The sequence below is a fragment of the Suncus etruscus genome, chromosome 9 (genome assembly GCF_024139225.1).
Source record: "Suncus etruscus isolate mSunEtr1 chromosome 9, mSunEtr1.pri.cur, whole genome shotgun sequence".
Lineage (NCBI taxonomy): Eukaryota > Metazoa > Chordata > Mammalia > Eulipotyphla > Soricidae > Suncus > Suncus etruscus.
In genome coordinates, this window is record NC_064856.1 from 63,379,300 (window position 1) to 63,394,706 (window position 15,407).

Here is a 15,407-nt window from a genome sequence, read left to right on the forward strand (position 1 = left end):
CCACTGCCCGGCCCCGAGAAGACTTTTTCTAAGTACGTTTAGAAACCACCAGTTTTCATATTTGCCAGAGAATTTTCAAGGTAAATCTCATTATAGTGCCTGTTATTAGTATAGATTAGGTCCACTCAAAACATTATCTTTAGACTTTAGGTTTTTTATTTCCTAAACATAGAAGGATTTTGCATTATTTATCAGGTTGGAGCTATGGTACAATGAATAGGGCATTTTGCAAAGCCAGGAGTAAGCCCTGACTACAGCTGGGTTTGCCCCCAGAACCGAACCAAACCAAACAAAAAATATGCATAATTTACACAGTTGAGACTCATAGAGCACAAACTATAAGAGCACAGAACCTGGATTCTCACAAGTTCACTTCTGAGGGGCTTGAATTACCTGCAGTGCAATGTGGCAGGTGAGATAGGGCAGGAGCAGTTGGTGAGAAGAGTAGTAAGTTCAGGACTCCGTTTAGGTCAGCTTTATTCCTATATTATACATAAATCATCTACAAAAGTTTCTATAGGAAATATTTCATTTTCCCCAAAAGATTAAAAGTCAGTAAACTCAAGTATAGATTATTACTCAGACAGTTCAGAGTTGGAAGACTGCTTCTACCATGAGTTCATGTACAATTTTTAAGCCCTAACCTAGTTTTAGTATGTTTATCATGGGGCAACATGTTAAACACATGTTCACTATGTATTAGGGCAGTCTTAATCTGAGATATTTATCAAATGGAAGTGCTTGATATTTGGTAACTCAGAAAAAAGGCACACATACATTTAGTCTGAGCCAGGTACCTGTCCCTTATATGCAGGCAATGCTTAGTTCTGTTGTTACCTTTAGTTTCTTCATCTATAATTGAGCTACTGTCTCCTTACAATGGGTTCCCTAACCCTGCTTCTCAATCAATTTTAGACACTTTTGGTATTACAAAAAATACCCCGCTACTGGCTTTTGTTTTGTTTTGTTTTGGGGGTGGTATTGGGGAAGGTTTGGACCAAACCTGGTGGCTGATATGGATGACTCCTGATGCAAGTGTTCAGGAGACTATTTGCAAGTGCTGGGGATTGAACAAGTGCCTTAATCCCTGTATTCTCTTTCCAGGCCACCCCTACTGTTTTGGAAAGTTATTACTCTATTATGGTACTTAAATAATACTCAAGGAACTTTCTTACGCATTCTCTTATCCTCATTTCTATGAGACAAAAATACAGGTTCCTAAATGTAAAATAATAAGCCCCCAATTATTTATTAGTAAGTCAGTCCTCTAGTGAGATTCAGATTTCTAATTATTTTCTCATACTGACTTCTATAAAATCTCAGGTTACTCTGCATCACAAAATACCAAGTATTTAGACTTTTAAAAATGAATCTTGAGGGGCCGAAGAGATAGCATGGAGGTAGGGTGTCTGCCTTGCATGCAGAAGGAGAGTGGCATCCCATATTGTCCCTGGAGCCTGCCAGGAGTAACCCCTGAGCGCTGCCGGGTGTGACCCAAAAAAACAAAAAACAAACAAAAAAAGGAACTTGAAAATTCTTTTGTTTTTGGTTTAAGACAAAAAAAAAGTCCATTGTGCAGCTCCAACAGTTTAACTTTTAGGGGTTTATGTGTGAGATGGAGGTACACATGGCAGTTCTCCAAGGTGCAAGGCAAATACCCTATCTACTGTATATCTGGTTCTGTGAAATTCTGGATATGTTTCCTTATGAGTTCTCAGAAGCATGCCTTTTTATAAAAGTCTAAGATGAAAATTTTAAATGACAGCAGGATTAACTAGCACAACAAAGCCACAAGAAAAAAAAGGCTGCCTACACTTCCATCTCTTCCTATTACTAGTCACTTTTTAATTTGGTAGGCCCAAAAAGGAATCCTCTAAAGCAGTGGTCCTCAAACTATGGCCCACAGGCCACATATTGTATTTGTATCTGTTTTGTTTCTTCATTGCAAAATAAGATATATGCAGTGTGCACAAGAATTCGTTCATGGGGCCGGCGAGGTGGCGCTAGAAGTAAGGTGTCTGCCTTGCAAGCGCTAGCCAAGGAAAGGACCACGGTTCGATCCCCTGGTGTCCCATATGGTCCCCCCAAGCCAGGGGCAATTTCTGAGCGCATAGCCAGGAGTAACCCCTGAGCATCTAATGGGTGTGGCCCGAAAAAAAAAAAAAGAATTCGTTCATAAGTTTTGTTTTTACTATAGTCAGACCCTCCAATGGTCTGAGGGACAGTGAACTGGCCCCCTTTTTAAAAAGTTTTAAAAAGTTAAAAAGTGAGCAGGGGAAAAACAAAGAAAGTGAGCAGGGGACTTGGAGAATAGCACAGCAGATAGGGCATTTGCATTGCACTCAGGCGACCTGGATTCAATCCCTGGCATCCCATATGGTCCCCAAGCCTGCCAAGAGTGATTTCTGAATGCAGAGCCAGGAGCAACCCCTGAGCACCACCTGGTATAGCCCACCCCACCCCACCCCCCCAAAAGAAAAAGAAAAAATTGTGGGGATGACTGAGGCTGGAGAGATAGTACAGTGGGTATGGTGCTTGCCCTGCACTTGGCCAACCTGAATTCGACCCCCAGCATTCCATATGGTCCCCCAGGCCCAAGTATAATCAGTCCCTGAGCACTACCAGGTGTGGCCCCAAAACCGTAAGTGGGGAAGCCAAATGGGGATCCTGTTTGGTTCCAGGATAAGTGAACATTGACACACTCTAGGCAAGGTCAGGTAATTCAATGATGGTGTTTTGGAGGGTCTCAAGATCCTTTCAGGGGTTTGCAAGGTTGACCTATTCTCAAAATAATGTTAAAAAACCTATCTCCCCCCTCACTGTATTGATATGTGCACTGATAGTATCAAAAGCTATGCTGGGTAAAACTTCTGGTATTTGCAAAAGTTAGAACTGTGACATAATATGCACCAGTAGTTAGTGTGTTTTTTTTACCACTGTAATTCTGTAATAAAAAAGAAAACACACTGGGGCCGGAGAGCTAGCATAGCGGTAAGGTGTTTGCCTTAGGCGCAGAAGGACAGTGGTTCAAATCCCGGTATCCCATATGTTCCCCCTTGCCTGCCAGGAGCGATTTCTGAGCATGAAGCCAGTAGTAACCCCTGAGCACTGCCGGGTGTGACCCAAAAACCAAAAAAAAAAAAAAAAGGTGGGAGGGGAATGTCTGTAATAAGGTCAGAGGAAGAGCTCAGAGGACTAGTTCCCATGATTTGTATATGTGAAGCCTGGGTTTGAACCTTTATATACTGTCACTGCTAGGTGTAATTCCAAGACAAAAAGAATGTTCTCCCCAAAAAAGGAATAATGAAGCAGTAAAAATCATTCCTTTTGTAAAGGCTTTGAGTAAAACTTTTAAATACAGTTACAATCTGGAAAATCGTATAGAGAATGAATACTAAAGTATGATTGTCTCGAGGAACTATATGACTAAGTTGAATTACTTGCTTTGTTCTTAGCACTTAATTTTTACTGTGACAAACTAGTTTTTCAGACTTGGCCACTGAGCATTTTTGTTTCTTGTGCCACATCTGTTGGTGCTCAGGGATCATTCTTGGCAGTGCTCAGGGGACCACATGGGTTGCTGAGGATTGAACCTGGGTCATCTACTTCAAAGACAAACTCCCTACACACTGTGTTATATATATATCTCTGGCTCTGCATTAATTTTGTTTTAATTAAGTGAACCTACCTCTTTAAACATTTGAAAATATTTGTTACCAACAGTATTTTTTTCTAATTTCAAGCAAAAACTAGAAGTTTAGAGAAAATTGGTCTGTAACTTAATAGCTACTCAGAACTTAAAAGATAATTAGGTAATATTAATGGTGATATTTTCATATTATATAATAAAATGGGTCACATTTGAAATATATGAAACTCAACACTTTCAAATAAATGAAGCAAGATATTAAGAAAATACTGGGGCCGGAGAGATAGCATGGAGGTAAGGTGTTTGCCTTTCATGCAGGAGGTCATCGGTTCGAATCCCAGCATCCCATATGGTCCCCCGTGCCTGCCAGGAGCAATTTCTGAGCCTGGAGCCAGGAGTAACCACTGAGCACTGCCGAGTGTGACCCAAAAACCACAACAAAAAAAAAGAAAAAAGAAAAAAGAAAATACCATGAATCCTCTAGCCAAGGTGCCAAGATATACTTATACAGAAGAGTAATTGATTTGTTCCACACTGTAATTAACTTTAAGAAACTTCTTGAGGGCCCAGAGAGATAGCACAGCAGTGTTTGCCTTGCAAGCAGCCAATCCAGGACCAAAGGTGATTGGTTCGAATCCCGGTGTCCCATATGGTCCCCCGTGCCTGCCAGGAGCTATTTCTGAGCAGACAGCCAGGAGTAACCCCTGAGCACCACTGGGTGTGCCCCCCGCCCCAAAAAGAAACTTATTGAGTTTTTATGTATTATTGAAGAATATTAAATTACTTGAAGAGTTAAAATATCCCCTTTTGTTTTTTTAAATCTATGAAAGGCAAAGTTTTCTTATTCAAACTATATTTAAAACAACCTAACAATATAAATAGATAAAAAAAAACCCAAAATAGATAAATCAAATATAAGAATCCAATTAGTGGGGCTGGCGCTATAGCACAGCAGGCTTTGTTTTGCAAGAAGCCAACCCAGGTTCAATCTAAAGCATATCATAAGTCCCAAATCAGCCAGGAGTTATTTCTGAGTGCAGAGCCAGGAATAATTCCTGAGCACCAGCAGGCATAGCCCCCAAAACAACAAAATATATACAGAAATACACATACATTATAAAGAATCCAATAGATTCTCTTCAGCTATAAAATTTCTAGATTTTGGGCCCGGAGGAACTATTTCTGAGCACACAGCCAGGAGTAACCCCTGAGCACTGCCGGTGTGACCCAAAAACAAAACAAAACAAAATTTCTAGATTTTGGGGCCGGTGAGGTGGCGCTAGAAGTAAGGTGTCTGCCTTGCAAGCGCTAGCCAAGGAAGGACCACTATTCGATCCCCTGGCGTCCCATATGGTCCCCCCAAGCCAGGGGCAATTTCTGAGGACTTAGCCAGGAGTAAACCCTGAGCATTAAACGGGTGTGGCCCGAAAAAACAAAAACAAAAAAAAATTTCTAGATTTTATTTTATTTTACACTAAGTGCAATCATAACATTAAATTTAAAAACCTAATTTCAAGTATAGTTAGTATTGATATATAGTCTACATTAAATTTCTTTGAAGCTCTTTTTGAATAAGTCCCAAGACCATCCCAAGACCATAAAAGTTGAACTGTAGAAATAATGTTTTGATGCCACCTACTGGTATGATCTAAAATCACTGCCTCTCCTAAAACTGGCTGCTACTCAGTTCCTCACTTATTTCTTTAAGGAAATAGAGTTAGAAGTCAGAATTAAGAATTCTGTATTGGGGGCCGGAGAGATAGCATGGAGGTAAGGCGTTTGCCTTTCATGCAGAAGGTCATCGGTTCGAGTCCCGGCGTCCCATATGGTCCCCCGTGCCTGCCAGGAGCAATTTCTGAGCACGGAGCCAGGAATAACCCCTGAGCACTGCCGGGTGTGACCCAAAAACCACAAAAAAAAAAAAAAAGAATTCTGTATTGGAGTGGAGCAAGGAAAGCCTCTTCAACACGTGGTAATGGGATAACTAGCTTACTTCATTAAAAAAAGGGAACTCAGACCTCTCTTTAATACCATGCACAGCAACCAAATCAAAATGGATTAAAGATCTTGATATTAGACCTGAAACCTAAAGGTACATAAAGACAAAACACTCCATGACATTGAAACTAAAAGCATCTTCAAGGAGGAAACACCACTGTCCAAACAACTGGAAGCAAAGATAAACAAATGGAACTACATTAAACTGAATGCTTCTGCAGTTCAAAGCAGCAGTGAATATTGCAGTGATACAATGACTATTCCTGGAATGGGAGAAACTATTCATCTGATACTTATGTGGTAAGGTACTAATATAGAAGACATACAAGGTACTGAACTTAACAAAAAAAATATAAACCCATCAAAAAATGGGGGGAAGAAATGAACAGACATTTCCTGAAAGAAGAAATACAGATGGCCATAAGGTATATGAAATAAATGCTACACATCATTAATCATCGGGGAGATGCAAATCAAAACAATAATGAGATACCATCTTACACCACAGAAACTGGCACACATCACAAAGAACAAGAACCAGTGTTGATGTGGATGCAGGAAGGAAGGCACTCTCATTCACTGCTGGTGGGAAAGCCATCTAGTCCAGCCTTTCTAGAAAACAGCATGGACATATTCCTCAAAAAACTGGAAATTGAGCTTCCAAAGAACCCAGCAATACCACTCCTAAGGATATATCTTAGGAACATAAACCAATACAAAAATGCTCACTGCTCTCCTGTGTTCATTGCAACACTACTTACAATAGCCAGAATCTGGAAATAACCCAGGAGCCAGTTAACAGATAAGTGGCTAAAGAAACCGTGTTACATCGACACAACAGAATACTATTATTAGGAAAAATGAAGCCATGAACTTTGCTTATACATGGATGGATATGGAGATTATTATGCTCAATAAAATGAGTCAGAGAGGGATAGACAGAATAATCTCACTCATTTGTGGGATATAAGAAGAATGATAGTAATCATACCCAAAGACAGTAGAGATGAATATCAAGACAACCAGTCCATGGTAGGAAGCTTTGTCACAAAGAGCTGTGAGTAGAGAAGGGTCCACTATGACAATGGTAGTTGGAACCCTGGACAAGAACTGAGAGCTGAAAGGGGATAAAGTGACCAGCATAGTACCACTTAATTAATGATGGTGCAAACAGTGTCAAAAAGAAGAGAGCCTGGGTGGGGGAGGGAGGGAGAGAGAGGGATGGGGGAGAGGGGAGAGAGGAGAGAGAGAGAGAGAGAGAGAGAGAGAGAGAGAGAGAGAGAGAGAGAGAGAGAGAGAGAGAGAGAGAGAAGAGAGAGAGAGAGAAGAAAGAGGAGAGAGAGAGAGAGAGAGAGAGAGAGAGAGAGAGAGAGAGAGAGAGAGAGACCTACCCCAGAGATGGGGTGGTGGGTAGATGGGAGAGAAACTTAGGACATTGATGGTGGGAAAAGTGCAATGCTAAAGTATGGTGTACATGTGAACCATTTTGTAACCATGATGCTTAGATGATTATTAATAAAAATAATTCTGTATGATGTTGGTAATGGGCCTTGAGTACTTTGGGAGCTGTGAAGTATGCTATTGTACATTGATTAATACCAGAAACATTAATACTGTCGTAACATGTAATCTAACCTATTTTTTTAAGTTGTGCTATTGAATAGTAATATTTTTCAGTGACCTACTTAAACCACTTGGTTACTCAAGTAAGCACTTGTGGCATTACTTGTGATGAGATCTACTTCTAATTAATGTTTTGTTCACTTGCTACACTATAGTGTTATCCTTTCCAATTTGACAACCCTTATTTCTTCTTTTAACAACATCTAAGGCTGTTACTCTAAGATTTCACTCCCTCCTTACAGGGGGAACTGTCCAATTGGATTCATTGAGGTTTATAGTCCTTGGCCTTAAGTATGTGAGCAGCATGATTCAAGGTAATTGACCAGGGATTTCATTTGGCATTTTAATTGCTTATGTGGGCTGAATCAAATAGTTTTGAGGGCAAGATTTTTTTTTTTACTATGACCATTCCTAATAATTTGTTTGAAATCATCCAATAGGAACTGAAGTCATTTTTTTTCTCTGCATATTCCTCTTTAACATGCTTCATTTTATTGGACACTGAATATGATACTGACTGAAACTGGTAATAATGTGTAACTTTCCTTTTGTTTGCAGATTTTAAATGGAGGGACTCCAGACATTCCTTCCAGTGGCTTACTACCAGGGCAAGCTCAGGAGACCCCAGGTTATCCATATTCTGATAGTTCTTCTATTCTTGGTAAGTTGAATTATTTCCATTACAATAAGCTTGCAAATATAAAGGATAAAAGTTGGTTTTATTATCAATTTATCTAAAATAAGTTTTAGATAAATTTGAGTTAACATTTAAATCTTAAGAGCTCAGGATGTGGCTCAGTGGTAAAGTACACATCTTGTATTCTCCCAAAAGAAAAAATTGTTTAGGCTTCCATGGTTGAGTTGTCTCTGAAATTCATGAGGAAATAGCATTATATTCGGGCTTTCTTCCACAACACAATGTGTGTGTGTGTGTGTGTGTGTGTGTGTGTATATGTATGTGTATATATATATATAATTATATATAATATATATATAATCTCTACAGAGGGAGAACAAACTGTGGATCAAAGAAAAGGCTTAGAAAGATGATCAGTAAGCATTTAATAGTCCTTAAATAGACATTGCTACTTCTAACCTAAACATCTTTTTTCTTTCCATTTTTTCTCATCTCTTCCTTACATTTGTCTTTTCTTTTGTAACTCTTATCACTGGTTATCAGAATATTAAAATGAGACATTAAGTTTAAAGTTTTTATTTGTAAAGTCGGGTCTTCCCTTAAAAAAGGGGGGACTAACATCCTGTTAAATTTTTATTAAAAGCTTCAGTGCTTTAAATTGCTTACTGAAGTTAAAACATGCTTTGCTATTATAACTGATCAGTCTTTATCTCTTCCCCAGGTGAGAATCCTCATATAGGCATAGACATGATAGACAACGATCAAGGCTCCAGTAGTCCCAGTAACGACGAAGCAGCAATGGCTGTCATAATGAGCCTTCTGGAAGCAGATGCTGGACTGGGCGGCCCTGTTGACTTTAGTGACTTGCCATGGCCGCTGTAAACACTACGTGTTGCTTTACCAACAGCTACAAAATCAAAGTGCATTACTGGTGGAGTTTTACAGTCTATGAAGCTTACTGGATAAGGAGAAATCAGCTTTTATGTAATGTCCTCATAAAAGCCATCTTAGAGCCATTGATACAAGTCAATCCTATGTGTAACTTCAGACAAATGGAACTAAGCCTGCTCCAGTGTTTCATCATTGAGTATTGGGCTAGCTGTGGATAGCTTGCATTAATTGTATATTTTGGATTTTGTTTGTGTTGAATTTTTTAATCATTGTGCACAAAAGCATCATTGGTAGCTTTTATATGCAAATGGTCATTTCAGATGTATGGTGTTTTTACACTACAAAGAAGTCCCCCATGTGGATATTTCTTATACTAATTGTATCATAAAGCTGTTTATTCTTCCTTGTAAGAATCCTTTACTATAAATATGGGTTAAAGTATAATGTATTAGACAGTTAAATATTTTTAATAAATGTTTCCTTGTTCTATAAATACTGTCATTTTTTTCCCTCAATTTTTATTGCCATTGAGCTCACACCCGATAGTGCCAGGAATCACATCTAAGACCTTATACATGCAAGGGCCATGATATAGTACTTGAACCCCACCATATACTATCATTTTAAATAAAAACCTACATGCTACAGATCTGATTAATTTTCTAGAGTGGGTATTTAAGGACAATCCATGCAGTGTTTATTATTATGTCTTGCCTTAATTCTGATTTATAAAATGTCCCTATGTTACTAGCAGAGCTGTCAAAGTAATTAATTTCAACTGGTGCCATTTTAATTCATATGAAAAATGTATCAATACTTATAGACACAAATCACCTGAACTTAAAAATTCACAATTAGGGGCCGGAGAGATAGCATGGAGGTAAGGTGTTTGCCTTGCATGCAGAAGGATGGTGGTTTGAATCCCGGCATCCCACAAGGTGCCCCAAACCTGCCAGGAGTGATTTCTGAGCATAGAGCTATGAGTAACCCCTGAGCGCTGCCAGGTGTGACCCAAAAAAACAACAACAACAAAAAAATCACAGTTAGATGTAATAAATGGGCCTCTCTTACAGTTTTTACTACGCATAGCTATATGGCTTCAAACATTAAGGGACTCCCAAACACCTTAACAGTTCTGATTCCTTTTAGATCGGGGAACCGAGTATTTTGAATTCTGAATAATCTGCAAAACAGGATAATATAGTATAATGGAAAAATCATGTAGAACACTTTTCAGTAGCTCTGAAAGTTAGGTTACTATATGACAACTGAAGAATATTTCACCTTTTGGATCATGCTTGATCAGAAAATGTCTTCTATTTTGGATTCACAGTATATTTTATTAGTGGGATGTTGAGGGTCTTAACTTGCAGGGGTCCTCAAACTTTTTAAACAGGAGGCCAGTTCACTGTCCCTCACACCACTGGAGGGCCAGACTATAGTAAAAACAAAAACTATGAACAAATTCCTATGCACACTGTATATATCTTATTTTGAGGTGGAGAAACAAAACAGGAACAAATAATGTGGCCCACAGGCCATAGTTTGAGAACTAGTTAAGTAAACCAAACTAGTTTTACTGTTACTATTTGGCTTCTTCTATATTTTGACATCATAATGGGAAATCTAATGAAAGAAACAAAAATCCCTAGTCAAGATGATGATAAAAAGTTGATCACAAACATTACAACAATGGAATTTTATTTGATGAAAAACTTGAGTTTACAATCATTTTGTAAATGAAGAGTAAACACTTCATTTTCCTAACCCATAACTCTTAAGACAAAAAAACAATTAGTAAATAAATATCTGTGAACATATTAAGGGTAAGGCAGACTGGATAACAAACCACCTCGAATGTGATATTCATATTCCCTGCATGTGACTCACGCAAAAAGGGTGAAACAACACGGGCAATAACTTACTAAGGTAAAATTCAATGCCCATATCTTAATTCAAATAAGCCCATAGGATATTCATTTTTAGATCACTGTGGGCAGAAAATTATATATTTTTTACTGAAGGAATACTCTGATAGAAGCACTTGTTTAAGTTATATTGTGCATCACAACTATAAAATGGCTTAAACAGTTCCATGTAACCACCATTTATAAAGTGCAACTATATAATAATCTGCATCTGTCTGGGGTGTGACAAATACCAAACTGAAAATACCCCAGCTGCCAATTTCCACAATTTCTGAAAAGGTCTAGATATGTGAAAAAGGACTGTCCCCCATACAAAGAACCAATTTCACAAACCCACTGGTAAACATACATTTATATAACTGGAACCTCAGGATGCTAGAGTTGTACTCATTTAAAAAAAAAAAACAAACCATTCAGCTACCTTTGGTCTTTAAAAAAAGCCTACACTGCAATATCCTAAACATTGTTATGTGCATCTCACAATGAAGAGAGTGGTCTTGCAGTGCAGAATGAGGAGAGTGCAACGTCACCGTGAACAGTAGCATGCTATGGTTTCAAGGAACATCATCACAGCATTGGATTCTGCACATCAGGATCGAGGTCATTGTTGCCAGAAGGTGGATGGTTAGGGAGTATATCCAGCTCATCCACTTGCGGAGTTGGGTGCATGACTACCAGCTGGTCCTGGGGAATGTCTGCAGCAGCTGCTGCCAGGTTGGTGATAGATTTACTCTTTACACACTGAAAGTCTACATGCCGACTCTTTCCTTCTTCCTTCTCCCAGGACATTCGAATAAAAGGTCTTTGGACATAGTTGTAAATCACTTCAGGGCGGCCCCCAGGTCTTTTCTTCACTTTCTCTTTGTAAGTAGGATAACCTGGAAGAGGTTTTTAGTTATTTAGACAGTGCTCGGAATCAAATCCAAGTCTCAACCATGAAAGGCAAGTATTCTCCATTGAGCCACATCTCAACTTAACTGCTCTGGGATTTTGGGTTTTGTTTTGGTTTGGATCTTGGGATCAAGTCTAGACCTCCCACAAGCAAAATCTGTGCTGAGCCCAAAACGCTATTCTCTGGCCCTTTATATGGGGCCAGAGAAGTTCAAAGGTTTCAAACACTTTGATACACACATACATGTAATGTATAAATATAGCATCCACAATTATCTCTACATACACAAGAAAATCTTTGTGCTCTAGCACAAATTAAATAAATATTCCCTCAACCAAAGACTTACAAAGATTTACAAAACCTTCCTTCATCCTCACATGATCATTGGATTTGTCCTGTGGGCCTAAGATCAATGTACAGATCAAGAAAAATGGGTTTACACAGTAGTGACTCAATGATTATGCAATAGTAGATACATTTTAGGCATCACTCACTGATAGGTGAATTTGCCATGTGTTAAATGTATGCATTTGATTGCAGTCAATCACTGGAAAGCAGGGTTAAAACCTTTCAAAAATGGAAGAAAACTGTCTTCATTTCACACTTGAATGTTAATTACCATCTCAAAGCCAGCACTATAGATTGCAAATCTACATCTTTAATCCCTAATCTTTGACAATTCCACCTGATAATTAGCCTTTAAAAGGAAGGTGTTGGGGCTGGAGGGATAGCACATTTGCTCTAAATGTGGCCGGCTGACTCCAGATGGACCAGAGTTTGATCTCTGGCATCCCATATGATCCTGCCAGGAGCGATTTCTGAACTCAGAGTCAGGAGTAACCCCTAGTCCACAGGGTGTAGCCCCAAAACAAATAAATAAAAATAAAAGGGAGGTGATAGTCTGGAAATGGGTAGTACAATGAGCAGGGCACTTGCTTTGCATGCAGCTGACCCAACTCAATATGGGATCCCAGAATCACAAAAGGTTTCCCCAGCCCTTCCAGGAAGTGATTCCTGAGTATGAGCCAGTAATCAGCCAGGAGCACACCTGCCTATAGCCCAAAAATTAAACGGTAAAATTTAGTCTCATTATTCCAATCTATCTCCAAACAATTTAACACATGTAATTATATATTTTTTTATTTTTATTTTTTGGTTTTTGGGCCATACCTGGTGACATCCAGGGGTTATTCCTGGCTATGCGCTCAGAAATCTCCTGTTTGGGGGACCACATGGGACACCGGGGGATCAAACCATGGTCCGTCCTAGGCTAGCGCAGGCAAAGCAGACAGACACCTTACCCATTGAGCCACTGCTCTGGCCCCATATTGATATTTTTTGACCCAGGTTTAACTCCCAGAATCCAATATGGGTTCCAAACGTAATTCCTGAGAGTTAAGTCAACAGTAAGCCCTGAGCACAAAACTGAGCAGGGTGTAGCCCCCCCCAAAAAACAAAAAACCAAACGAATAATAAATAAGATAAAGGCCAAGAGCACCACACCAAGGTGGCTGGGATAGTCTTCAGCACTGCAAAACCAACGCAGCACTACCTCCTCAGTTGGCCAAATTCACCAGGAAGGTCGCCCCCAGGTCTCCTAAACTCTCTTCAAAAAAACTAAAGAAAAGCAGCAGCTAACATGGCGACTGGAAAAATTAAAGCCATAAAGTTCAAAAACAATCTAGAAAGCTATACAAGTTTTATGTTGTATTTAATTTGAAACCACATTATTATAATCAAAGACATCTGCAAGCTATTAGTACTATTACATAAATTTTCAAAAAGCAGTTTTTAATTGCTGAGGTTTGAGGAACTTCAATGACTTCTAGGCAGAAAGCTCTATCAAGCTTGTTGAAATATGTGTACACAAATTCATGTAAGACTACACACCACATAAAGTCAGTCAACAATATATTAGGGCAAGCTCTAGCAAAAAAGACAAGTTAATCTAAATATCATTTGGGAATCTAAGGAAATAAATCATTTATAATGGCCCTTCACCTATATCTTTTCCAGTAAAGAAAGGCTGACTTTTATTTATTTATTTATTTACTTATTTATTTATTTAATAATTTTGGTTTTTGGGTCACACCAGGTAGCACTCAGGGGTTACTCCTGGCTCTATGCTCAGAAATTGCTCCTGGCAGGCTCGGGGGGGGGGGGTGGAGGGGGGAAGGGGGCATATGGGATGCTGGGATTAGAACCATCCTCCTTCTGCATGCAAGGCAAATGCCATACCTCCATGCTATCTCTCCGGTCTCTGCATTTTATTTTTATTAATAGATCTACTTCGGGGCAGGAGAGATAGCACAGCGGCTTTTGCCTTGCAAGCAGCTGAACCAGGACCTAAGGTGGTTGGTTTGAATCCCGCCATCCCATATGGTTCCCCGTGCCTGCCAGGAGCTATTTCTGAGCAGATAGCCAGGAGTAAGTAACCCCTGAGCACCGCCAACAAAAAAACAAAACAAAACAAAAAATTAGATTTACTGCATGAACATTTGGTAATTGTGTTAGTTTTTCTCAAATCATTCAAAATATATACTAAATGGGATCCAATTTTTAATCTTTTTTTAAAGATAATAAAAATAATGAAAAGTCTTACCTTCAATTCCCAATCTAATCTTCTTAAGACCCCTCTCCTTCAAAACTGATTTGGCCACATCTCTGTTTTCAATGTACTTGAAAAATCTATATAATTTTGTGCTATAAATAACTGGAAACAAAAAAGAAAGTTCTTATTAAAGTCAAAATACTTGGAGAGGAACCTAAATTTAAATTAAAAGGGGCCCAATTCATGGATGCAGTGATGCCAAAGGATAACTAGCCAACAGGACAGGACAATTCAGTATAGTTAATATTTAAGCAAATTTCTACTTATGTTGAATCAGGAAAAGCTTTAATAATCATTCAGGTAACCCAATCCATAGGAAGAATATTTATCTGAAAGATATATCGCATACAAACACTAAAATGAAATATGGCCCAATTTCCTCAAATAAAAGGACCGCCATAAAAGTTATTATCAAATAAGCAAATGATGCTTGTTATTATCAAACAAGCTGCTATGATGCCTACAAGCCCTTCTCCTGAGAGGACTGCCTTGACAGAGAGCACAAAATGGACACATTACATTTAATGGATTGAGTGACTATTAATAATTCCCCCAACAGACAAAGACCCTCCCCCACAAGCTGTTTTTCATTCAGGCGATCAGCCCCATTTAATATGGATGTTAAAAGTGGCAGATTCGAGCATGTTCTGCCTATGTTAGTCTGTTTAGAGCAAACTGGTTTTGCAAAGGACAGACATTCCACTGACAACAAGTTGAGTCTTCGAAATGAGCTGGGAACTTCAGGGAGTTAGATTGATGGACCTTCCTCGCCTTCTCTCTGTCAGGTGGAGTTATCTCCCTTAAAAGGTGAACTGCAAAGGTTTTTTCAAAAAAAGAAAAACACACTCACAAACCAAGCATGCTGGTTTAGGAGCCAATAAAAGGAAAATACGTAAACAAATGCTACTCATGGGATAAGTCTGTAATTTTTTATTACTAGGTCCTTAAGATCACTGATACTTTAAGATAAAGATTTGTTATCTCAAAATAGATAATGCCACATTTAGTAAAATCTAATTGATGAGGTTATCTCTATAGCCTCAAAAGAATTTGCAGGCTGGTACAAAATAAAATGTATCTGACTTTAAACAAAAAAAAATTTTTTGTCATTTTAAGCTTTCCAAAGCTTACAATCAAAAACAAGACCACAAACCAAAAACCATCTAAAATGGTAAGTT

At 38.7% G+C, this 15,407-nt stretch overlaps 3 protein-coding genes across 7 annotated transcripts in view; 1 reads left to right on the plus strand and 2 right to left on the minus strand.

Annotated features, from left to right (window-relative positions):
- BMAL1 (basic helix-loop-helix ARNT like 1) overlaps nucleotides 1–9,291 on the plus strand; it is a 120,416-nt gene extending 111,125 nt beyond the window's left edge. The window contains exons 19-20 of the mRNA XM_049781121.1: nucleotides 7,829–7,931; nucleotides 8,629–9,291. Coding sequence (XP_049637078.1) covers nucleotides 7,829–7,931; nucleotides 8,629–8,789 — 264 coding nt within the window. The 3' untranslated portion in view covers nucleotides 8,790–9,291. The remainder of the gene's footprint in view (nucleotides 1–7,828; nucleotides 7,932–8,628) is intronic.
- Nucleotides 1–15,407, minus strand: part of LOC126018963 (40S ribosomal protein S4, X isoform-like) — a 965,922-nt gene that overhangs the window by 542,171 nt on the left and 408,344 nt on the right. The window lies entirely within an intron of this gene.
- The window catches only part of BTBD10 (BTB domain containing 10), an 81,932-nt gene continuing 77,344 nt past the window's right edge, over nucleotides 10,820–15,407 (minus strand). For all 3 annotated transcript variants that reach the window (XM_049781045.1, XM_049781046.1, XM_049781044.1), the window contains 2 exons: nucleotides 14,221–14,331; nucleotides 10,820–11,604 (listed from right to left, as the gene is read on the minus strand). In XM_049781045.1, the coding sequence (XP_049637002.1) occupies nucleotides 11,294–11,604; nucleotides 14,221–14,331 (422 nt within the window). In that variant the 3' untranslated portion in view covers nucleotides 10,820–11,293. The remainder of the gene's footprint in view (nucleotides 11,605–14,220; nucleotides 14,332–15,407) is intronic.